The 24,537-nt window shown below is 41.1% G+C and overlaps 1 protein-coding gene across 1 annotated transcript; it reads right to left on the bottom strand.

The window, feature by feature from the left end:
* Positions 1-1,220: 1,220 nt before the first annotated feature.
* Positions 1,221-23,879, bottom strand: LOC112541763 (membrane-spanning 4-domains subfamily A member 12-like). Its single transcript, XM_025172629.2, has 6 exons — positions 23,657-23,879; positions 18,154-18,273; positions 8,282-8,338; positions 5,604-5,735; positions 3,734-3,844; positions 1,221-3,397 (listed from the first exon to the last, which is right to left on the bottom strand). Exons 1-6 carry the CDS (start codon positions 23,744-23,746, stop codon positions 3,275-3,277), a joined length of 633 nt encoding a protein of 210 aa, XP_025028397.1. The 5' UTR covers positions 23,747-23,879; the 3' UTR covers positions 1,221-3,274.
* Between the last annotated feature and the right edge of the window lie 658 nt (positions 23,880-24,537).

The raw sequence follows: 24,537 nt of genomic DNA on the forward strand, positions 1-24,537 counted from the left end.
CAAGCTCAAAGACAGTCCAGAAGGATAACATGATGGTATCAAATGCATACTAAGAGAGTATCAAATGCAGCTAAGACCAGGAGAATCATACCACCCCAATCCCAATCCCACCAAAGATTATCCATAAATATAATCTTTCCAATGCCATATCAGTGTTGTATCCAGACCTAAAGCTGACTGGAAAGATAATCCACTTTCTTCAGGGCCCTCTGAAGTTGTTGTACCACCACCTTCTCCACAACCTTTCTCAAAAAGGAAAGGTTGAAAAAAAATATCCAACACAGCTAGGTCCATCAGTGGTTTCTTGAGGAGAGGGCACATCAAGGTCTTCTTGAAGGTAAACAGAATAACCCCCTCACTCAAAGACAAATTAACCACCACTTGAAACCAGCAGTTTGTCACCTCTTGGGAAGACTTAACTAACCAGGAGGGACATCGAACTAAAACACAAGGAGCAGCTCTGACATCCCAGAAGATCCTTTCTTAAGATTCACAGGCTCAAATTCCTCTTATATAATAGAATTGTTCAGCCAGAGTGCACTTCTGAATGAACCCCTGACTTTAGCCATCAGATGCCTAGAATATTTCTCAGAGCAGCCCTTCAGTTCTTCTTCCTGTCTCTCAGCCCCCATGAGAGACCGGGTTATCTTAAAAAAGGGACACTGGGCACATTCTGCCAGTGTAACATGGAAGGGGGGAATAATTAAATTTTGCTACCCTTTTCACCATTGTGTAAGCCTTAACATAGGCTCCTACATGTGCATGATCAGATTCATTCTTCATCTTTCTCCAGCAGTGCTGGATGTGTCTCTTCTGATGCTTCATTTCCCAGAACTTCTCCAAAAACCAATAAATCCACCATGATCAGTGCAGAAGATAGGCTGTTCAGGTGTAATCCTATTCAATAATCTGAGGCTACTTTTTAGCATCCCATTACTTCTTCATAAGTAAGACTTGGAAGTGGTTATGGAGATATGTATATATGTGTGTATATATGAAATTTAAGAGAAATGTATGAAATAACAAATGTATTTTCCTCTTACATTCACTTAACATCTGTCTCCGGGATTGCTTACAGAGGAAAGTAACAGGATGGGGGGTTGTCTCCCTTAATTCAGTTTGTTCTGGAGAAGCAAAGACTATTCAGCTGTATGAAGGTGGGTGGGTTCTTCTATTAAACACCAAAGAAAAGTCAAAGGACAGACATGAGTTGTCTCAAGTACATGTTTTATTACAGCTTTTAAAAACATATTCATGAAAAACAAGATCAGATTTAGAAATAGTGAATCACTGCAGTAATCTAAAACCTAACTAGTCTAAAATCAAATAAACGGCTACAAGAATCAGACCTCAGTGAGGTCACCCAAGTTAGGTATCCCTGTTTCACAGACAGGCATTAAAATAGTAGAAATTTCTCATGAAACATGCTCTGAAGAAACATTAGTCAAGATGCTTAGAAGCCAAAGAAACCAATCTCAAGCCAGACAGTTCCAAACTCTAAAAACAGTACAAAATACATAATATGCAGCCAGAAACAAGGGGGGGGGGGGACATCCCAACCCAGCATTCTTAGAGGCCAGGGCCAGGGTCTACCAAAAATTCTCCTTTGCAGACGCCATGACACATGCTCACAAACATTACATGTTTTATGAACCTCTCACTCATTTCAGTGCTGTATGACTAGGAGAATATTCTGGTGGACTAGGTAGCAATCGTGCATTCAGTTACGCCTACTGAAGTTGCACCTAGTTTGTTGAGATTCTAAGCCAGTGTTTCTCAACCTTGGCAACTTTACAGTTGCCAAGGTTGAGAAACACTATTCTAAGCACACATAGCTAGATGTCAGGCTCCAATCTAAATGCTTTCCTTCCTGTAGCAGACAGTTTTAAGTGAAAAGCCATTTCTTCTAAGCCAGCCTTTCCAAGCTTAGGTCTCTCTTAATTTTGCCTCTCCCAGCATCCTCCCTGAACATTGGCCATACTAGCTGCAGTTAATTAGAGTTATAGTCCTAAACACTGGGAGGGAACCATTTTGAGAATGGTAGGTTAAACTCAGAACTGATTCAATCTGGTTAAAACCAGAAATTAGTTCCATGTCTCTTCCAGTGTTTCTGGCCCTGCATCAGGGCTACAGCTGAACTTCAGTGGTATAAAAAACTGTTAGTGGTCCATCATTAAAAATGATTAATACAAAACATTGCCAAAGGTTTTCTGATATCCACTAAAATGTGTGTCATTTTTTTTTTACAAGACATGGAGGTATTAAACTGCATGTCCAACTCTGGAATAAGTAAAGCTAAACCAGGATTTAGTGTTCAGGGACGTGAGCTCTTTCTCCTCTGAGAAAGCTTTCTTATATGGTCCAGCAAGTAGAGCAAAGCCAGGGCCAGTGAAAAGGAATTGGAATAGCAATTTCGGCTCAGTAAAGCTGCAAGGGAGGCTGTCACAGACTGGTAGTCCTTGCAGAGAATCAAGGACGGAACGTTTCCCAAGGCTGTTCTACGAATAGCTTAACGGGATATAGTAAATGCAAATATAGATGGCAAACAGTACGAAGAGCATCCAGCACTGCTGATATGCTTCATATAAAACCAGTCAGCTTTGTTCAAATTAATCTCCAGGTGCCGCTTTCTGTTCTGAATTCATGCTTCCATAAGGAAACACGAGGGGGAAACACAGAGTCTGAGGCCCAGACAGTCTCATATACTGGCCACTTCTCAGGACATCTAAGAATGGTACAGAGTCTTCATAAACCAGCCACAACACAGGGCTTTGGACAATAGGAATTAACATCATGAACTGGTTTCTGTTTCAACGTGTACTGGGTCAGCAACAGAGCCAGTCAGAGCTGAAAAGATGTATTTGTGTCCAGATTGGACATCTGTTGGCTTCAGTTCCATGTTCTCAGTCTGGTCACCAACTATTTTGTGACTATTTCCAACAAAGTATCATGATTGTCCTCTAACCACATTTTGACAGCTTAGCAATCCACATGTCAGACTTATGGTCACTTCCATACACAGCCCATGCAAAATGGAGCGTTACCTTCTACTCCAAGGCAAAGAATATTAAGTCACATGTCTCTTAGTCCAGACTTAAATGGAGACAGTACAGGAGAAAGTAGAGAGACAGTCCCTTTGCCCTCATTGGCCTGCCAGCTAGAATACTGACAATAAATGAAGGAACTCTGTCATGCAGGAAAAGGCTAACTTTTATGCCCCAAGAGAAGTGCAGCTGATGTGACTCCTCCATACAGATTCCTCAAGTCTAATCTTCTACACGGCCTCAACTTTTAGACCATAACTTACATCATTAGAGCTTGGTGGACAATGTATTGAAGATTCTACAGAAGGGATTTCATTATCTGTCCTGATGGTGTTTGGGTCAATCAGTATGGCCTGGAAAACAAACAATATTAGACCTGCCTCTCTTCCCATCTTTTCCCACATTCATCTGAGGAATTGGTTCTTTTTCTCCCAAATGTTTAAACTCAACTGACTGGATCATTTTTAACTTTAATATTTTCATTTTCTTACCTCACTCCAACCCAGATTAATTATTTTTAACCCACACCATTTTTCTGTCCATCCTAGCTACAATATGCCATTTTTTAAAATCACAACCTTTTGCATATGCAATGCAGTGATGGACATACTTTAATCAGACTCAGAAACAATAACCAAACTTCAATGCGCAGACATAACAGCAATGATAATTCTGGTAAGAAATCTCACCTCATTGGAGTCAGAGCGGGTTGCCCGGCACCAAAAATATGCAGTTGCAGATGCAATACAGAATTCCACAATGGTAAATGTCAGCAGCACAATGGCGATCCTATTGCCTGTCTTTTCCCCAAAGGAAACATAATGATACAAGCCAATTAACAAATGGGAATCTACTCAGTTATCTTCTCTTGGGGCCTGCCTAGATTTGCAGAATTGTTTCGTTCTATTCTCAGGGTCCCCCACTTACTGCCTTGGGGCTCCAATACTCTTGCAGAAATCTCCCATTGGGCCAGTTTGGCTATTTGTCCTACCTGTTTACATCTAAACCCATTTAATGTAAAAACAAGAAAAGTTGCTATAATGCATAGCATTAGCGTTGCATATTGTGGGCTTGCAGTATCATCTTCATTTCCAAGAATGTTTCTGCACCCCAAATGGTCCTGTATACTTTCTTAGAAAATAAAGTGATCAGCTTTATTGTCCAGAAGCAGTTGAGTTGCTCAGAAGAGGGCAAAAGTAATTGGGGGAGAAGAGATGTCCTGTAGAAAGTTGGGGGGGGCTAGAGGGCATAGCAGGTCACATTTGGATAAAAGAACTGGGAAATTTTCCCCTCTGCCATTCAGCCTTTTGCAAGAGCTCCCACAAAATGCTCTCCAAACACCAGATATATTCCTCAGAGCTAAAAGGTTGGGGATTCCTGCTCTAGTCGTGTGAACAAAAGCCTTTTCAAACTGAAAACGTGTCATTTGGGGCTTTTTTCTTTCAGACCATCATGTGGGGGAGGCATCCAATCTCATATACAGTATATCAGGTCTGAGGTTTTTAACCACTAATCAATGATAGGGCTCTCATTGTAAAACTCAGCACTAACCTCATGTCTCATAGAGTACAGAACACTTACTTCTCCATGAACACACATAGGATCAGATTGTATGTATTCTCAGCCCAAATTATTTAACTGGAGAAATCTGTTTTAGACAAGCTATTTGAAGCCCTTTGGCTATACATACGAGGGAGAGAAAGAGAGAGCAGAAGATGTGTGCATGAAAGGAGGGAAAGAAAATGTCAAAGGCAGGAAAGAAAGCAAACAATTGCCTAGAACAGTGTTTCTCAACCTTGGCAACTTGAAGATGTGTGGACTTCAACTCCCAAAATTCCCCAGCTAGCCATTGGCTGGGGAATTCTGGGAGCTGAAGTCCATACATCTTCAAGTTGCCAAGGTTGAGAAACACTGGCCTAGAACAATCATTCCATTCTTATCAGAAACCTTTCAAGATATGTTTCTAAGAAGCAGGGCTACAGTATCTGTTGCCTTAGGTTCCTTCTTAATTAGGATTTCAAGTTAGGACTTGAAGTTGGTTAATGAACCCTAGATAAGAGGACGATCTGGATAGTAAACAATGCTAATGTAACATATAACCATGGTTAAGTCAGGCTGGAGAGGAGCTGGAGAGCAAACATGCTGCATCATGAGTCTCATCCACTCTCTTCTCCATTGTAAAGAGATTAAATTATCATGTGATCCTAAGGACAGCTTTCTCCAATTCACACTGGGAGCCAATCCAGAAGCAGTACAGATGTCATGCTAAGGAAATCATACACAATAGTATAGCTTGGCACTACAGAAGGATGGCCCTGAAACTGGCTATCCATAGCTTGAACCAGGTTGCCAGTTTGGATTCAGGTAGTTATCATCTGGGTTTCAGGCATGTTTGATATACATGATTGACTGCCCAGATGAAATGTTCTTTAACTGGATACATCCTAATACTAGGAAACTGGATGTTTTCCTTCTCAAATATACAATAACTATACCAATTCCTTTGCTAGTTTCAGTTTTCCGACAGAACTGCACTGTGTCTAAACTGTTGAAACTTACCATCACTAGCGAATACTCGTAGTTATCATCTGAATGAAATGTCCCATTTATGCTCAGATCTACTATAAAGGCCAATATTCCAAGTAGTGCAAAAATGGCACTGATGATATTCATGGCTTGTGAGCCTTTTACCTAAAAGGCACAAATAATGAATGTTAGGCCATCATTGGGAGAACAAATTCTACTGAGAATTTTAGAACAGCCTTACCCAATCTGGTATCATCCAGATGGGTTGGGACTACAGCTTTGAGGAAGAATCTCCCCTAGTGACTTACAGCATCTTCTAGTGTCATCAATTATAGTGTCACCATTGTGGTGCTGATATAATAACAACAATAGGCTTTACAGAGCCTTAGTAATGACTGGTTGATGGTAGAAGATGTTCAAAGTCACTAGAGGGACAATTCTTTCAAGGTCTCCAGAACACATGGCTGGGAACTTGGGAGTTGTAATCCACCGTGTTGGGAGAGAACAAGGATAGTGAAGGTTGATTTGGAATATTAGTACATGTGAAGAGCTGCTTAAACTCTAGTTCTGCTGCTCATATCTTTGGGAATTCAACCTTCTCATTGAGAATTGGGAAATTTCAAATACTGTTGCCTCCTGCAGATGTCGATTAGAATGGAAACAGACAGACACTTTTTAGAGAGTTGAAGGTGATGATAGAGACACCATTTCCAGTGGCATGCCCTCTAATTTCTTCTGTCCTACTCTCACCTCTGTTTGAAATAGGGAGAATATCCCACACATATACACACTGAGCTGCAAAATCAGCAGTACAATGAGCTGGTATATTGTGAAGAATGCTGCCTTCTGTTCTCTCAAAAAGCAATTCTCAGCCTCCAAAGTTTGATAACTCAAGAATGATGAGCCAGCGAGTACCCTCAGTCTGAATCTCTCCCCTTTCAGTTGTGATCCCATTGTTCCAAAATCTCCTTACAAACGTTTTCTGCTTAGTTCTTTCCAGAAACACCGTGACTAAGAAAAACTCAGAAGCTTCCCATCTCCACCCCATAGAGGATTACTTGGAAGTAAGTCCCACTGAGTTCTGTGTGGATAAATACAGAGGCTTAGAACTGCTACACTGTTGTCATAGATCTACAATAGAGCTTAGATGGAATGGAATGCCCTAGGCAAAGCAAACTATTTTTGGGAACAATGCTTCTGATTCCTGCAGTCATTGTTACATAAAAACATTATGTGAAAGACAGTTAAAATCCTCCACAAATGGAAAAAGAAATCTCTTCCAGAAATGCAGTGGGTTTTTAATAGGACAAATGAGCAGTCCCTATGCACTTTATTGACGCACACACAGACGCCACCGCCCAAATATCCTCCTCTAAGTTGTACACATGCATTTAGTGGCTTCTAAACCTTCCTAAAGCAGTCATGCTTTACCCTGAAGAGGTACTTTGCACCTTGGAGGCAATCAGCATCTGCAGCAAACCATTGTGATTCCAAAATAATAGCATCTATGCAGTGAGACCATCATATAAATGCCACATTTATGTACTTCTATCCCAATGTCCAGCAGAAGTAAGCTGTGGCATTTGTGTGATGATGTTGTCACACCTTTGCTCCCTTCCCCACATGGATGCAGTTGTCTCACTTAGGTGCAGCTATAATGCGATTTGTGTCATCAAGGCACACTGAATCACTTCTTAGATCTTCTCTAGTATTTCCACTTGATGGAAGAGGCTTCTGCACATGCACAGAAGCCTCTTCTCCTACTGGAAGTGCCAAGGGAGACCCACGAAGTGAAGCAAGGCAGCAGTTTCTCATGCTCTTTAGAAGGGTGTGTGTCCATTATTTGCAGTTTTAAGCTCTGAAGGGTTGTTGGAAGCCTTAGTGGATTCTGCTACAATTCAAGTCATGGCTGGTCTATAATTGCCTATGATTTCCTTCTGGGTTGTGACCAACATGGGATATAATGGCACCCATGATTAGGGTTCTGTTCCCAGCTATGACTGGTGAATCAATTGTCCCTCTTCCTAGGGGAGTTGACCTAGCTATATTCATCCACGACTTAATCACTGTATATTTCTGCAACATGCTCTTCACAGGTCTAACCTTGAAGATTATTTGGAAACTGCAGCAAATGCCAAATTAAAGCTTTTTTGCTTTACATTGACTATGGTATACTAACCTTGCACCATCTGCCCTGGCTGCCAATTTGTTTGTTTGCTTACCTTTCCTCTAATGACAAAATTGCAACTAGTACATCTTCAGACCACTTCCCCCCTCCTTTATGAACCTGCCCATAATTTCAGATTTATTTTGAATACTTTTCCATATGTCCCATTATAAATTGGGTTAAATAGTGGGAGAACTGAAAAGGGTGTTTTCAGTGTGGCATCCCGTTATGTAAGTTTTTCTCTATGAGAAGGTTGGACTGCCCCTTCTTTTGTGTAATTTTAAGCCAGGGCCGTTATAATCATTTTATTCCACTTTGCATTGCCATATCTTAAAATTACTGCCTCCAATTTCAGCATGGACCTGAGGTTGATGGGAACTGAAGTTCTCACTGACTACCAGGTTGTAGAAGGCTGTTCCAGCCCCTATGCTGCAGCAGCTTATGGTTGATCTCCAGGCATGCATGAAGTCCACTGTTAATTCTAGGTGGGACAAAGCATTAAACTGTAGTTCACAGAAGAGAAAAGAATGTGAGACAGACTCACTGCACATTCGGTAGGGCTCTTCTCAGCACCAATGGAGAGACATCCGGAAACAATGAACTGTGTAGGAAGAAGGAAACCAGTAAACATTTACATCTCAATTAAGAGAGCTTCCCTTCCAACCCTCACTAGACAGTCTCATGAAGTTATGATAGAAATGAGAAGGAAGATTGGTACCATTAAAAATGCTTTGTCAAGAAAGAAAGGCTGTTTGTAAACTAAGCAGAGGGATATAACCCAGTATCTGTCCTGGAGGTCAGACCTTCAGTTAGCGATGGGCAACCCACCCACAGGGACATACGGGACCCTTCTGTTGATAATCCATCTGAATCTACAGCAAAAACACTCAGTTTTAATCTGATGCACAGGGAGAGAAAGACAGAGACAAAGAAAAGATATAAAAATGGAGTGGGGAGAACCTTTTACTTTTAGCTCCATTATTTGCTTAAACTCCACTTTCTATTAATATGTAAATCTCTAAGGGTTTATGAAAAAATATTGCCCAACCCCAATATCTGAGAAGTCTACCCTTTCAGTGTAATCAGTCTTACATTGATCTGTTAACATCCCAATCTTCCATCTTCTTCCTAAGGCCTTGAAAATCAGGCTGTTTCTGCTCTGGTAGGCAGAAGGTATAAAGCTCTTTCGTGCCTTCAAATTATGGATTCTTTGCTTTGGAGCCATAGAACAGAACAGTCTGTGCTCAATAATGATTGATTTTAGGGCTGAGATGAAAGTATTTGCCATATTTTTATATATTATATTAAAATAAACCAGTTTCTTAACCTCCGTTGCCCTCATTTGCCAACACTACTCTTTAACTCTGCTGGCTGTGGTGGTAAATCTGATAGTTTTATCAAAACTATCATGAAGAAAAAATCTCATGGAACTTACTCAACTTGAGCACATAGATCATCACAGCAAAAATTCAATGGGATTGCACAAGTGAGGACTTGGATAGTGAGGACAAAATAATGCGATTATTCAGCGAGAACAATCTTTTTATTAATAATTTGTGCTGATTCATAGGGAATATTCATTGCAGCCCTAGTCAGATGAGGGAAGTAAATGAACTTTGGGAAGTGATTTTACAGAAGTAGTTTTGAGTATTTTTGTATATGAGGCTTAAATAGTCTTTCTGTTCTTCCCTTGCTATTTTTCATAAATACACAGTTGTGATCTTCACATCCAGCATCAGCCTCCCTGGTCAATTAATAGCCATCACAGTTGCCATTTTAATTTCCATAATGATGCAGAGCAACATTATGCTGGCAGCACTGTGGGAAAGTGAAGTTGTAGGTCTATAGGTGAGCCAACAGCTAGAGTCCCGTTGACATAGGATCGAGTCCAAGATAGGTCATTTGGTACAGCCACCATCAAACCTGGCACCAGCATTAGTTGCTGGAAAGCAGGAGAGGGACACAGTTTTGATTTCAGACTCATATCACATACCAATTTAAGCAAACCATATTTTAAGCCTCATATATGAACATGTATAATAATACAGAAGAATGCTGGGAGGATAGTAATGAAAAGTAAGCTAGGATGATCAGACTGGTAATTGGTTTGAGGTGTATGGAAAAATGAAGTTGTGTGAACAGAGACAACTATATAAACATGTGTATAAGAACATGAACATCTACACAGGAAGTTGATGGTGAAACTGTTCAGAAGACAGTCACAGAACTGAACAGGGGTCAGACTTAGCATTGACAGTACATCACGCTGCTGCTTCACACACAATCAGAATTTGCTGGATGCAGTTCTGCTAAAGCTAGCAAAGAAACATCTGGGCTTATGTATAATCCACTAGAGATGGCATTTTCCAGATTTGTCTTATATGCAAACTGCCTTGACTGTTAAGCATGAAGATATGAACATATAGTTTTCATTATAAAAACAAAGACTTATCCACAAAAAGATTTGGACAAAACTTCCATGGTTTATCTTCCCTTTTCATAGCCTGCTGCTCACACAACACTATTCAATATTCGTTAGTGTATTTTTATATCTTTCTATTGGCAGCTGTGCATCACTGTGCCCATGCAGACTTTGCTGAGGTCACTGGTCAATTTTCCTCTTGGGTAATTATTCTTAGAGGACACTCAACTTATTTGTTACATCATCGGGCAGATCCTTCCTCATTTTTTTTCACCCTCTCCCTGCATCCAATGCACTGGGGTACACAGTAATGTAATTTTTTTAAAAAGTACAGCATTTAATAAAACACAGAACAAATGCTGAGCTCACATTTCTAGGATGAAAAGGCGCAACAGGAATGAGGAAATACTGAAACAGTGTTGAACCAAGGGAAATAAGAAAGGGATGCTGACAATAATTCTGGTTTAGATGCCTGCTAAGACGAACAAAAGAACTGGGAATATTTACAGTATATGAGTGTGTAGGTGTGTATGTTGCCAGACAGGTTGGTCCCAAGCCATATGGCAAAGAGGGCATTTTGCCACTTTCTGTTTTCGGCTGCCCTATAGACTTGACTGGATTTTGTCCCCAAATGAAAGAGCCATTTACTGAACAAAGTAACTGGAAGGCCCTCATATGTGTTCATTAGCCCTGACCTTAAAGCTGCTTATTCCAAATTAAGCCTATTGAGATTTGTATACTAAGAATTATGTTTAGGAGTCCCACAGTGGCATAAGGGCTGCTGTAGTATACAGCCCCTTAACACAGAGTAAAGTATCTTGTATTCTGTATGAGTGAAAAGCAAATAAATAAAGAAGAAATCCAAAGAGGGGGAGAGCAGTACGTTGACACTTTTCCAGGATGGTTGCATACTGACATCCCACTCACTGTAGAGAAGATGAATGGCACACCAGTTTGGTCCCAGAGTTGCAGTGGCAGGACCAAAAGGCAGTGCTAGAGTTACCATATCTCGGCTGCAAAAATTTAGACAACAAGATGGCAGCCGAGGGTCAACAGTTTCTGTATCTCTCTGCTGGCCTCCAATAATCACCTAGTTGGCATTAAAGTGAAGAAATGTCCCACTGACCACCAAAGTATGAATTGTGAAGGCCATGGTTTTCTCAGCTGAAACATATGCTATGACAGCTGAATTCTCAGAAAGACTGAATGAAGAAAAAGGATGCTTCTGAATTGTGGTTTGGAGAAAATGGTTGAGAATACCTTGGACTGCAAGAAGAGCAAATCATTCAGTATTAGATGAAGTGAAACCAGACTACCCATTGGAAGCACTAATAATGAAGCTAAAGCTTAGCTATGTTGGACATCCATTCCAAAGGCAAGAGTCACTGGAGAAGACCCTGATGCTTTGAAAAAGCTGGTTGACAGAAGACAAGGTGGTTGGATATTATCTCTGATGACATAAGCAAGAGCTTACAAGAACTCAAGCAATTATTAACAGACAATCCTGGCAACATGATGCCTATCAGGTCACAAAGACTCAAAGTGACTGAATGACTGAACAACAGTGACCACTCAGATTTGGGTAGCCCAGAGGTGGTAGCCCTAAATCATGATTATTTATTTCTTAGATTTATATCCCACCTCTTCTCTAAGAGCTTAAGACAGCTTGCACAGGGATTTCCCTTTATTTTATTCCCACACCAGCAATCCTGTGGCCCAAAGTCACCCCAAGAGTTCTCATGGGACATGTGGCTAAGACCACATGCTTGCTGTCTTTATATAGGACAATGCTCAATTAACTACTGAGCCCAACTTTCCTTAATGAGCTCTACAATGTGCTCAAGTTCCTTTTCCCATGGCAGCAAGATCTGACAATAAGCCTCAGTGAACTCTTGCCTTACAGACCTTTTACAGAATGGAACAAGCACGGCGAAAGTAAGGACACTCATTGGTCATGGGGTGCTGCCAGACTAGAATCCAGTAAGCTTTCAGGGACTCAGTCTATGAGACTCTAATTGTCTGCACCACTGAAGCAACTTTTAAGCAAAACAAATTTCCAGCTTGGTGTCTCCTGCTCTGCAACACCATCCCGTAAATGTCCTGCATTCTCTAACACATGGGCTTTAATATTCTCACAAAGAGATGGAATTGTAACAGCTGATGGACCTATACACACCTGCAGCGTATGGATTCTTTTTAAATAAATAGAAGTTTGACCCCAATGGGACTCTTAGATTCTCATATATCCATATAAACTTTTACAGCTATGTTTTCTCTCTCTGGCAGTTTCTGAGTATATATGTGCTCTGTTTGCACGTGCATAAAATCTCTACTAGGGAAACATGGGCAGCTGATAAATCTGGATGGCAAAAAACACAAGAAAACAGACCAGAGAGTGTGAAGAATCACCACCCCACCTTCCACGCCCAGCTACTTGTTTGATCCGGATCTGGTTCAGATGATCCTATCAAGATGTGGAAACCCCACCAATGCAAACTTTGTCTTGGAACTGGGCATTGGCAAGGGCATTTATTAGGCAAACTCTTTGGAAGGAACCAGGCCACTGGCTAATCAGAGCCTGGCAAAGAGTCTGCACAAGGACAAAAAGTGAATGCCTGGCTCACCTGCCTGCCATACAACCAGGGACTGGAAACGTGGTACCTGTAGGCACTAGTATACTTCCAGACACCTCCTGTTCTGGCTCCCTGTTCCACCTGACTTTTTTTTTTTTAAAGTCCTTCTCATTTAGATAGAAGGAAGATAGGTAGGTAGGTAGGTAGGTAGGTAGGTAGGTAGGTAGGTAGGTAGGTAGATAGATAGATAGATAGATAGATAGATAGATAGATAGATAGATAGATAGATAGATGAGGGGGGGCATTTATTTATTTATTAAATTTGTATGCCACCTTTCTCCTCCAAAGGGTGACTCTGGGCAGCTCACAGTTAGAGTAAAACCCAAAAACAATTAAAAAATAAATACCCACATTAATTAATTAAAAAGTCAGACTAGATAAAAAAGAACCTATACATAAAGCCCAGACTTTGGCATCCCATTTATTTGCAAGAATGCCTTTGGATCCCACAGAGGTCCCACTGGAGTCGAGAGCTTCCTATAGGGCTAATTCTGATAAATGGGCTTTCTGGCTGTCCAGAAAGCCATTATGGCATCTGTTTTGTGAATGTCCTCATCATACACTCTCAGATTCTTTCTCTACCCTGCACAATATAGGGAAAAAGTAAAGTAGCATGTGTGAGCACTATGCTAAATCCTTTTTTAGAATAAGATGATTAAAATTAGTTTTTGTTATCTTGTTGCAGAGAGAAATAGGTGAGAGAGAAAATATATACCCTAAGTATAATCACTAAATCAATTGATTGGTTTTATTTTATTTTACTACTACTACTGCTATTATTATTATTATTTATTATTATTATTATTATTAAAATGTGTATACTGCGTCTCCCAACAACTTTGGGCTGCTACAAATAAATACATCAAAAACAAGGAAAAATACAATAGACAAAAATGGAAGAGTAAATGTTATGCCTTCAAATCATTCTTGACTCCTAATGACTGCCTGCAGAAGTCCATAAAGCTGAGTAGTTTGTCCCTGCCACCTTCCAAGGGCTGAGAGAGAGAGACTGGTCCAAAGTCACCTAGCTGGGTTTGTGACCAATGGAGGACTAAATGGAGGACTAAATTCACAGACGCCCAGTTTCTAGCTTGGTGCTGTAAACTACTGCATCAAACTGACTCTCGTTGATTCATTTACAAACCCCATAGGTAGCTCCATACATTGTTCCTCAATCCTTAGAAATAAGGCCCACTGTGCTCAACAGGATTTATTCTCAGGAAAATGTATGTATATAAAACATTAATGTGCAATGGCTTGTCATATGCTTTAGGATTTTTGTTCCCTTCCTCTCATAGTGCGTTATGAACATGAAGCCGCAAAAATCCAACCAATGGTTTATATTTATTCTTTTTTTTCAGTTTATGCACATTTTTGTATTGTAGATTTTGGGCTGACAAGCGCTGCAGAAATGATTTGGGACCCAGGATATCAGCATCTCGCTTTCTGCTCTTTGAAAAGACAATTAAGCCACTTTGAATCATTTTGGGTTATTTTCTTTTTAACTTTCTTGGCCCATTTTGCCCATTTAACACATATGGTTTTCTTGCAGAACAGGAAAGGTGGGTTGACAGAGGGCTCTTGAGAGATTGACCCCATTATCTTGTTCTGTAATCACGAAGTTTAAAAAAGTCTTCCTTCAGTTTCATTTTTCATTTTCCAGTAGAACACACATGAAAACTGCAGTGTGAACTCATCAACAGGCATAGAAAATCTCCAAAGAAAACCTCCAACCTTCCTCAAAGGTGATAGACCCAACATACTTTGAGGTGCTCAACCTCTCCAAAAGGGAAGAGAGAGCCTATGGTCTGGGTGATAAATCTGGATGACCACTAGATGGCAGAAAAGCAATACAGAAATCACTACCCTTTTACTGTCTTAGTGGTTTTCCAGATTTTTGCAGCTCAGGTATACAGTAGTAGCCATGTTCTAGGATCTTCAGGCTTTCCCAAGAAAAAGAGTAGAAAAGTAGTTCCCATTTGCTCCTTGAAAGCATTCTATCCTCTGCCTCACCAGTCTGATTTTATACATCTCTCCAGGGTTATTTTTCTTGCCTGAAAGCCAAAAAATTGATGGTAGAGTTAAGGATTTGCCAGATTTTGCATCAATATTCCTAATCTTGAAGGAGAGGAGATAGAACCTGTTTCAATAAGCACCTTATGACTGATACATTTATTTAGACATATAAGCTTTCTTGAACTACAATCCGCTTGTTTTGATCCCTGGATTCTTGTTGTGAGTTACAAACATGAGTCAAACCAGCACACACACACACACACAAACACACACACATACACAGAGTTGTAGGGAGGGTACATAAACATGGAGATTAGAGGCAAATGAATGGCAATAAAAATGTCTTTGGGCATTTCTGCATCATCACAATTTCTATTTCCCAAACTCGATGAAGCTGTTTGAAGGTGATTTTTGGGTGCCCTCACTTCTGCCAACTTTAGAAAGCCTGGCACTTGGCAAGTTAACTTGTCCAATGCTGAAGAGGCAGGGAAAACTAATTTGGAGTGCAAGGATGGGGGAATTCTGTGAGTCAGTCCTTGTTCGCTGTGTGTGTATGTGTGTGTATTTTTACTTTAAAAAGCTCCCCCTTTCCTACAAGATGCTGAAGTGGGTTCCTATTGTCTGCTTCTACCTAGAAATGTGTAAGGCAGTCTTAAATGCCATCCAGATGACACCTCCCCAAACCCCCAGCCAGGATGAACAACAGGTATGTTGGCCAGACGTTATGGGAGTTAAAGTCCAACACTTGGGGAAGGTGTTGTAAGACAAAACAAAACAGAGTGATCATTTTGAACACAAAACAAGAGAAATGAGACTTCTCCTGCATCTGATGATGTGAACTGCAGCTCATGAAAGCTTTTGCCTTTTCATACAATTTGTTAGTTAGAAAAGGTGCTACCAGACTCCTGATGTTCTGCCACCTTAGACTAACATAAAGTAGTTTTCCTCCTACAATCTCCTGCCATACCTAGATTTGAAAATTAGCTTTTCAGGGCTGCTTTTTTTCCCCCTCCCTCAAAATAGCTCCAAATAGCAATATTTTTTGAAATGCACATGCATGTAGCAGATAGTTCACTTTAGAGGAAGGTTAGGGATGAAGTTTGCCACACAGTTCATGAATTTCTGTGTGTGAACAAAGGACAATTCTACCACACCAGTCTTTCTACCCTGATCCCTCATAACACAATGTGACATTGACCCAAGAATATTTTCACTATTAGCACATCTCTGCCAACCTCAGCATGTAGAGAGTACCAACGGCCAGTCTCTGCTCACCTTCTCTCCTTCCAGCTGATGAAAAGAAGAATGCAGAGAATCTCATTCAGCCCGTGTTGCACCCCTGAGCTACCACATGCTGTGGAATGGCAACATGCTCTCATCGCTCACTTCGCTCAGAACTTAAATAAAATGAATTGCAACCCTCCCCCAATGTTTTTCAGTGCACATTTGTCAGTTGGGGAAAAAAAAAACCGAGAGGTTGCTCTCAGAAGCTATGCAAAGGGAGTCTGAGTTTTAAAAAATGTAAACAAAGTACTGAAATCCCACCAAGGTTTCTTGACTGCCACACTGCTGTTCCGCTGCTGTGTGAAATGATAGCAAATGGGCACTTTTCCCAATAGCAGTGACCATGGTTGCGTGTTGCTATGGTGGCTGGGTCGGAGAAGTGGGAGAGTGATAAACACTACATAGAGACAAGTTCCGGGAAGAGGATGCTGTAGTGTTATGGGAATGGGAGGTGGGAGAAAATGCAATGGGTGGTTTGACCCCGGAAGATGGAGGATATGAGAATTCTTGCCAGTAGGAAAACAGACTGCCCACAAGGGTTGCAGAGCCACAATGATTCCAAGGAAAACACCAGCTTTGCTGCTATCTCCAGCAAAGTGGAGCAGACTTATTCAGCTCCCAAAATAGATGATGGTGATGGTGATGATCTGTTAGGTATGCCCGCTCCAGAAGACAATATAGATCCACAGCTGATCCCTAAGTGATACACGTGTGTGTGTGTGTGTGTGTGTGTGTAGAAGAGTATTTTAAGTGATAACCTTCTGGGAGGTGAGATAAGTCTTCCTAAAGAAAAGGAATTGTAATTTTGCAGTTTGGGACCTACCTCTTAAACTCACCCCAGTTTAAAAAGAACATTGATAAACTGGAGCAAGCACAGAGGAGGGCTACCAAGATTGTGAAAGGACCGGAAGCCAAGTCCAAGAGGAATGGTTCAAAGACCTAGGTATGTTTACCTTGTAGAAGAGAAGGTTGAGAGGGGACGTGATTGCCCTCTTCAAATGTCCTAAGGGCTGTCCCATTGTAGAGGGTTCAGGCTTGTGCCGGAGGGAAAGACTAGAACTAATGGGATGAAACTAATGGGATTTAGATACAGATTAGATATTTCAAGGGATTTGACAGTAAAAACTGTCAATCAGTGGGATAGGATTCTTCCCCTTCACTGGAAGTTTTCAGTTGGAGTTGGATAGTCATGTCTCAGGAATGGTGTAGTGAATCCTGCAGTATGCAGAGGTTGGACTTGATGACCTCTTAGGTCCCTTCCAACTCTATGATTCTATGATTCTTTGATCCACATAACATATACAAATTGTATTTTAAAAGCAAATGACAAGCATATAGTAGAAGAGAAGCAGGATGTGTTTTTTGACATGAAACTGAACCAACATTCTAATATGGTACAGGCTTCTCCGATGCGAATGATCTTTGACCTGAAGTGGTCTAGAATCTCAGAGCAATGGTGATTGTATTTATAATTTATTCCTCTTCCCTTTCCTAGGAGAAGGAGAAGAGTTTCCTCTCAAAGTAAAGATGCTTTTAACAAAATGGAAAAAGATATTTGGGCAAAAGTTTAAGTAATTCATTTTTAGTATGAACATGGTAGGAACATAATAAAAAAAAATTACAAACCAAAATTTTGGATGCTTCAAAACAAAGGAAGGAAGGAAAGAAGGAAGGACATCCAACCTCATAACATGGTTTTTGAACAGACAGGACAGTTTTTGGCAGAAGAGCTAATGATGACTCACAATGGATCACACATTTTTGAAGAAATCAGGCACCTGAAGGTTTGGTTCCACAGCACTGTTGGAAATCTCAGCTAGAGCTGGTTTAGCTGGGAAGAAGCATCACTGAACTCATTGAGGAGGAGATATTGCTAATCATGCAGTCCAGGAACTATTTCCTTCAGCAGCTGATGCCCTGTCTCTTTCTCACCAAGGACATCCCACCATCCTTCCTTCTTCATATAATCTCTCTGCCTGTTGCCTGACTGCTCTTCCACCTCTCTCCCCACCTATCCAGGAGGGGAAGGGAGTGTTCTCTAGTCCCATGTGTGATACTCACGGATGCTCCTCCCAAGAAGGGGATCTCTCCAGACACAAAGAATGAGGTATATACACTGGTCAGGGTGCTGAGAATGATCCCAAAGCTAATGTGTATGAAGCCAGTCATGATCTGGATGGTCTGTGGGAACAATCAGGGGAATAATACTCGGCACTTGATGGATTAAATTCACACATGCACGCACACACACCCCTTAATGATTATACTGACTTCAAAGCACTGGCACCAGAGGATCTACTGTCCTGATGGTTACCACATATTTTAACTTAGAGCAGCTTTTCCCATCCTGGAGATTTTCAGATGTGTAGGAGCATCTCCCCTCCCCTCATCTCCTGCTCAGTTTAGCCAAAGGTTGGGGAGGTTGCTCTGGAGCCTCTTTCCACAGATCATGTACTTCTCTCTCCTCTCATCTGCCCTCAATTTTATGTTGCATTACTTCAGCTTCTAAGAGCTTCCTAAAGTTTCATGAGAATAATTTATGTTTGCTAGTGGAAAGAAATCTGGTGTTTATAAATCTGTTGTAATTAATCCTTTCATTTTGACCAGTATCTAGCAGATTAGTATATACCACCTCCAAAATTAGTCCTAACCCTATTGACTTTTGGAAATCTCTTAAAATGAGTTTTTTTTTCAGCAGGCCTGGGGATCCCTTGGTGACAGGGAACCCGCAAGTTGGTTGTACTATGTGTGAGATTCTGACGCATTCTCCCACAACTTTGTTTATATTAATGCTCAGTTCTTCTTAATGGTTACTTAAGACTGTTTTAATTGTTGAATTTATTGTACATCACCTAGAGTCACATTCCTGAGATGGCAGCTACAGGTAGCCCTTGGGTTACAACCATTTGTTTAGCAACCGTTCAAATTTACAATGGCACTGAAGGAATGGTACTTACAATGGCTCCTGGTAGTTTTGGCTGTTGCAGCATCCCCCAGTCATGTGATTGTGATTTTCAATGTTCCTGCCAGCTTCTCACAAGCATAGTCAATGGGGAAGCCAGCAAGAAGTTAGAAGTTGTGGTCATATGTGGTCCTTGCTTAACGATCTGCGCAGTCGTTTGACAATGGCAACTGGGACTGCTGGAATTGCCGTTGCTAAGTGATGTGGTCATGTGACGTTGCACTTTATAACCGCATTGCTTAGTGATGGCAATTCTGGTCCCAAATGCCATTGTAAGCCAAGAACTACCTGTACATAAATCTGATAGATAGATAGATAGATAGATAGATAGATAGATAGATAGATAGATAGATAGATAAATAAATCCAGGTGACTCTGTATCTAAGGTGGGGAGGGGGATGCTCATTAGCCCGGAAAAGTTTGTAGGATAAGTTGAACTGTTTCTAAGGCTCCCAGTGTTCTGGTGTCCTCACTGCATGGTCCTCAGGTCAACCTGGGTCAGCCAGAGGTCATAGAATGGTTTTGCATTATGTGTGCCTAACAGAGTGACTTCGGTCTATATGAAAGCCCAGGAGGAATTTATGGGAGCATTCTGGTGTTGCTGTCTGCTTGGGGTGTTAGGCACCCAGACAGCAGCAGTAGCTCTTCAGATGCATCACTAGTTGTACAATGCTGTGGATGACGATCTGGACTGTGACAAGTAAGCATAGAACTTCTTCATGCAGGGAGCAGCATAGACCTTTTTACTGGATGCACTGTTGCCATAGATCAACCAGTCCCAATCTGGTCCCTCCTGGCTTACAGCTTCTGTCATCACTATTCCTCAAGCAGCCAAGCAAGGTCATTCTCTGTATTGGAGAAGGTTGCCATAGAGAATATATGGACTGTATTAAAATCCAGGTTTTAATTCAACCCAGATTTCACAAATAGAGTATTCATATTTTTAGGATGTGAGGGATGGGAACAGATCCCACTGTCATCATATAATATATCTGAAGGGAAAAAAAAACTGTAGCCTTTCCAGTTTGGTTGGTGGTATATATAGACCTAACAGGGTAGACATCGGGAGTCATAACAATGGGTGTAGCTACTTGGGGGTTCTGAGAAGGCTCAAGGAGAAGACTTTTCAGGAGCAGCTTCTTATTGCCACCTGGCCTAGATTGATTTTAGCACTCTTCTCTACTTCAGTCTCAGCTGACAATAATCAAAGATCCAGAGTAGACAAGCACAGAAGAACAATATAGTAAGACCTTGATTTGCTGTCAACTGGGGAAGGACTGTCCAGTATTCTCAAATGTCTGTTAAAACCCAAAGTACAGTGTATCATTTATGTCAATCTATGTCATTTGCATAACAACATCAATATCCAATGGTCATAAATTGCCATGGATTAAATTAATCAATTGATCAATCATCAAATTAAAGTAAAATTAATTTAAACTTAACTGCCTTGACCAGATTATTTTGGATGCAACAGCCTTGCCTGTTATTTCAGGGAAAAACTGGATGGAAATTTTGTCTGTTACATCCAGAGTCCATTACATAAACTGAGAAACTCTGGATTATTCCGTTGAATCAAGGTTTCATACTTATTCATAACTGGTTGCTATATTTTACTTATCTTTATGAAAAAATTCCTAATATATTACCTCTATCTGTAGAAATGTCCTTTTGGATAGAAATACTGAATATGGGTGTTTAAAATTCTATTTCTCTCCTTAAGATTACAAATGAATTTTTATAGGAAATTAAGCAGGGGTTTTGTTTTCCTATTTTGTTTTGTTCTGCTGTAGTGTAATTTTTGTTTCTTTGTTTGCTTATTGTGCTTTTTAAAAAATGTCAGTGCTTTGCTGATGCCCTGTTCAAAAGAAAAGAGAAAGAAAAAGAAAAGAAAAGAAAAGAAAAGAAAGAAAGGGAGAGAGAGAGAGAGAGAGAAAGAAAGAAAGAAAGAAAGAAAGAAAGAAAGAAAGAAAGAAAGAAAGAAAGAAAGAAAGAAAGAAAGAAAGAAAAGGAAAATGAGGGCAGAATTCTCAGAAGAGAGTCCAATGATTGGGTAAAAGCCACATCGTTACTGTTGTGTTGCCAAGCAGGCGGACAACAGTGTTTGGGCGGATTAGATATGGGAAAATTTCTCATTATCCTCATGATAAAATGTGCAAAAGATACTGGACTGGAGTCACCAAGTGACAGACAATGAGTCTGGCACCTTCAGGATTGCTTGATTAATTTTTCAAAGTTAAGGGATACTGATGCATCAGATGAGGTTGGCAGCTGCCTGGGAGAGCAAATGCCAGGCAAAACAAAACAGAACACATCCAAGGTGGTCACATGCCATGCAGACGTCTTTACTGAAGGCATTCCTTTGTCCAGGGCAAGCTGAAAGACAGTGAACCATTAGGAGAGCATTGCTCATCAGCAGAGGACCTGGAATGTCAGCCGTGCAGGAGCACAAGCCATCTGCTCGCATCTTCCCCACTGTGCCTGGTGTTTCTCTGTAAATGATTAGTGCTAAATGTGATTGTATAATATAGTTTTGCCTATGCAGATCAATCTTCTTTGTGTGTGTGGAACATTTTTTTTTTCTTAGTTCCTTTAGACTGAGTATCTGGTTCAAAAACAGGTAGAATTTGCCATCAACAGATGACTGGCTGCATAACTGAACCTACTGGGAAAAATGATAGGATAACCCTGGTCAAAATTTCTGGCTTTTCTTTGAAAATAACATTATATTTATTGTCTCCTTTTACTTTTTGTTAATTAAAGAGTCTGCACCCCCTATTTCTTTTGGAACATCATCTTCATTTTAATGCTTTGGTGCACTGAAAGAGAGAACAAGTCAACTTCTGCACTCAGCTGGGAAGAAAAAGTGAATGTATAGTTCCTTCCATCTGAAGGCAGCTTTGTCAAGCAGGACAATGTGCTGTGTCTGATTTTTCCAAACCAAGGCTTTTTTTTTGTATTTGGATCCAGAGCAGTTTTTTACAGCCTATCTAATGTTTCACAAGCCCAATCACTCCAGTTAGGGGCTCAGTTGCCTTCAAGAAGGGACTTAGTGTTTGTGATCTGGGCAATCCCAGCTAATACCACATCTATTTTTAGGAAGAAGTCCCTTTACATGGTTCTGTAGTAGCACAAAAGCACTGACTCTGTTGCAGGATTTCCCTTTGTAAATGTAGCCATTGGTTTATTCAGAATTTCTGCATAGCCGATACCCATTAATGAGTACACAGCAATTTTTATACAGATTCAAATGGACATGGGTCTGTGCTTAAGCTCCAGTCTTGAAATATATTTTGTCTATAGAAGAAGAAACCTTCTGATTTGCATGATGCAAGAGAATGCCACAGCATTGGACAGGCTGCTTAAGATGTGCTCTCGAAGAACAGTTCTAAATGCTTTTATTTTCCCCAATTATTTATCACTGTAGGGGAGAGCATGGAAGAAAAATGGAGGGCGGCAGGAGGGGGAGAGTTAAGGGAATGTGCTGCTATTTCCCTCTATCAGCAAAAACCACACAAGCATCTTTTGACTTAATTTATACAAGCCATGGCAGATTTGTACAAGCCATGTCTCTGTGCTTTGAAGATCAGTTTTTGTTTTTTGTTTTAAATTTAGAATTTACTAAGTTCTGACTGCAGCCCATTTTAAAAAGCAGGCTGAGCACTGGCTGGACAATATGGATTAAAAAAATAAAAATCATCCCTCTAGGCTTATGCAGAGTGCTCACAGATATAGGGAATCTGGGATTAGCTTTCTGGACAGTCCTGGACCTTGATCAACCTATTACTGGAAGTATTCTCCAAATTAGGACCCTTGTAGCCTAACTTTTCCATTAGCAGAATGCTTGTGGAAGCTTATAAGCAGGCGTAGAAATGATGGGCCTCCTTAGATGCTTGGGCTTAATATATGGTATTCAGAGCTAAACCACCTCTGAACATTGAGGTTCCATTTATGCAATACAGTAATTCTCAGCTGTGAACAGTGTCTCTGTGGACAGCTTTCAACTGTATTTTAATACATTTCCTTCCAAGAGTGACATTACCCACTTCTCCTATGTACTTAGGGCACTGGCTTCAGTGTTTAATTTTGGACAGCTCGTTCTTCTCCTGCTCCAAACCAAATGCTGAAGCTAGTGTCCCACGTCCACAGGAAAGGGCTATTCTGGAGTTGTGGGTCAGCAGGATCATTTGTTACTCTCCTTGCTGGCAGCAGACTTCATGCCTGCTCCTGGGAATATTTAGTCTAGGAATGCACACAAACACACATGTATTGGCAGGAGATCATTCTTAAAATGAACAAAGTGAGCTATTCTCAGAAAGCTGTTCTAACCAAATGGGTCTTTATTTCCCCTAAGTGGGGACATGACTGATTCTCAGGTTCTTTACACTGATTCATTCTAAAGCATTTCTCTAATTCCATCTCTTCCCATCTACACCCCTCATTCACACGTATGCAGATACACCGGAGAATCACATTGCTAAGCCTAAATCAAGAGATCTGGTACCCTGCTGGAGAAACCCATCCCCAACTCTTCTGTCCACCCCCAACCTTACCCAGCCCAACTCCCTCCCCAGAGGGTTCTCCCAAGCTTCTATCACTCACCCCCAGCACTCGGTTCTTCCCTTTGGGAATAGTTTCCACTGTGTACATCACAGTCCTTCTCCCCAGCCGGAAGTTCCCCATTCCCTGCATGGGAACCAGCTGGTGTGTGTGCTCCCAAGCCTACAGGTCCCTGGCAACTGAACACGCCGCTGCATCAGCCACGCAGGCTGAACACGGATAACGGCTCACTCGCTTGGCTCACTCGCTCGGCCTGGCTGCTCGGCTCCGGCACACGTTCTCTTCCAGGGAAGGGGGAAAGTGGTCTTATTGGCTTCTGCCAGCGATGATGTCACAGGCAGTCAGAGATGCCGCAAGAGGCTGAGGGGGTGGGGAGGGGAAAGGTCTGACTGGTGGGTAAAGCCACCTTCTTCCAAAACTACCTTCTCAGCAAGCGGAGAGGCAGCACCAGAGGTGCCTTTTACACAGAGCTACTGGATTTCTGAGCAATTAGAGATTTAGTCGGGGAAAGGTGCTGAGGAAGTCTCATTGATAGTCTGCGCTGTAACAGCCATTCACGGAGTTGTCTCTTTCGCAGACAGAGGAGAGCGCCTTAGCAAGAAAGTGGCTGGAAACCCTTTTGTGTAGGGAGTAAAGAAAAGTTCCCTGGATCTTCTCCATGGTGGTGTTAATACATTTGAAAATACTGCTGATTGGTTGGATTTAATGCACACATTTCCCTCCAAGATACTAAAATCAGTGTGGGTGGTATGCTGTGCTTCTCTTTCCCCTTCCTGCACTCCCACCCCTTACATTTTATTCACAGAGAGAGTCATGTTCAGGTGCACCTTCTGCCATGGAACGAGGCTTCTTTGCAATATTTCCAATTTGCTTTTTGAAAGCATTATCTGCACCTTCAAACTCCTGAGCTTAGTTACCTTACT

This window comes from Python bivittatus, unplaced genomic scaffold, assembly GCF_059951505.1.
Source record: "Python bivittatus isolate LINGU-HERP-01145 unplaced genomic scaffold, Pbiv_v1 ctg000480_np1212, whole genome shotgun sequence".
Classification (NCBI taxonomy): Eukaryota; Metazoa; Chordata; class Lepidosauria; order Squamata; family Pythonidae; genus Python; species Python bivittatus.

Bases quoted from the DNA above. Each gene is read 5' to 3' on its own strand.
- LOC112541763 (XM_025172629.2), bottom strand. From the start codon at position 23,746: ATGCAGGGAATGGGGAACTTCCGGCTGGGGAGAAGGACTGTGATGTAC. The intron at 8,339-18,153 runs GTGAGTATCACA...CTTCCTACACAG, and splicing joins CCTTCTTGGGAGGAGCATCC to TTCATTGTTTCCGGATGTCT. The intron at 3,845-5,603 runs GTAAGTTTCAAC...TTTGGGGAAAAG, and splicing joins ACGAGTATTCGCTAGTGATG to ACAGGCAATAGGATCGCCAT.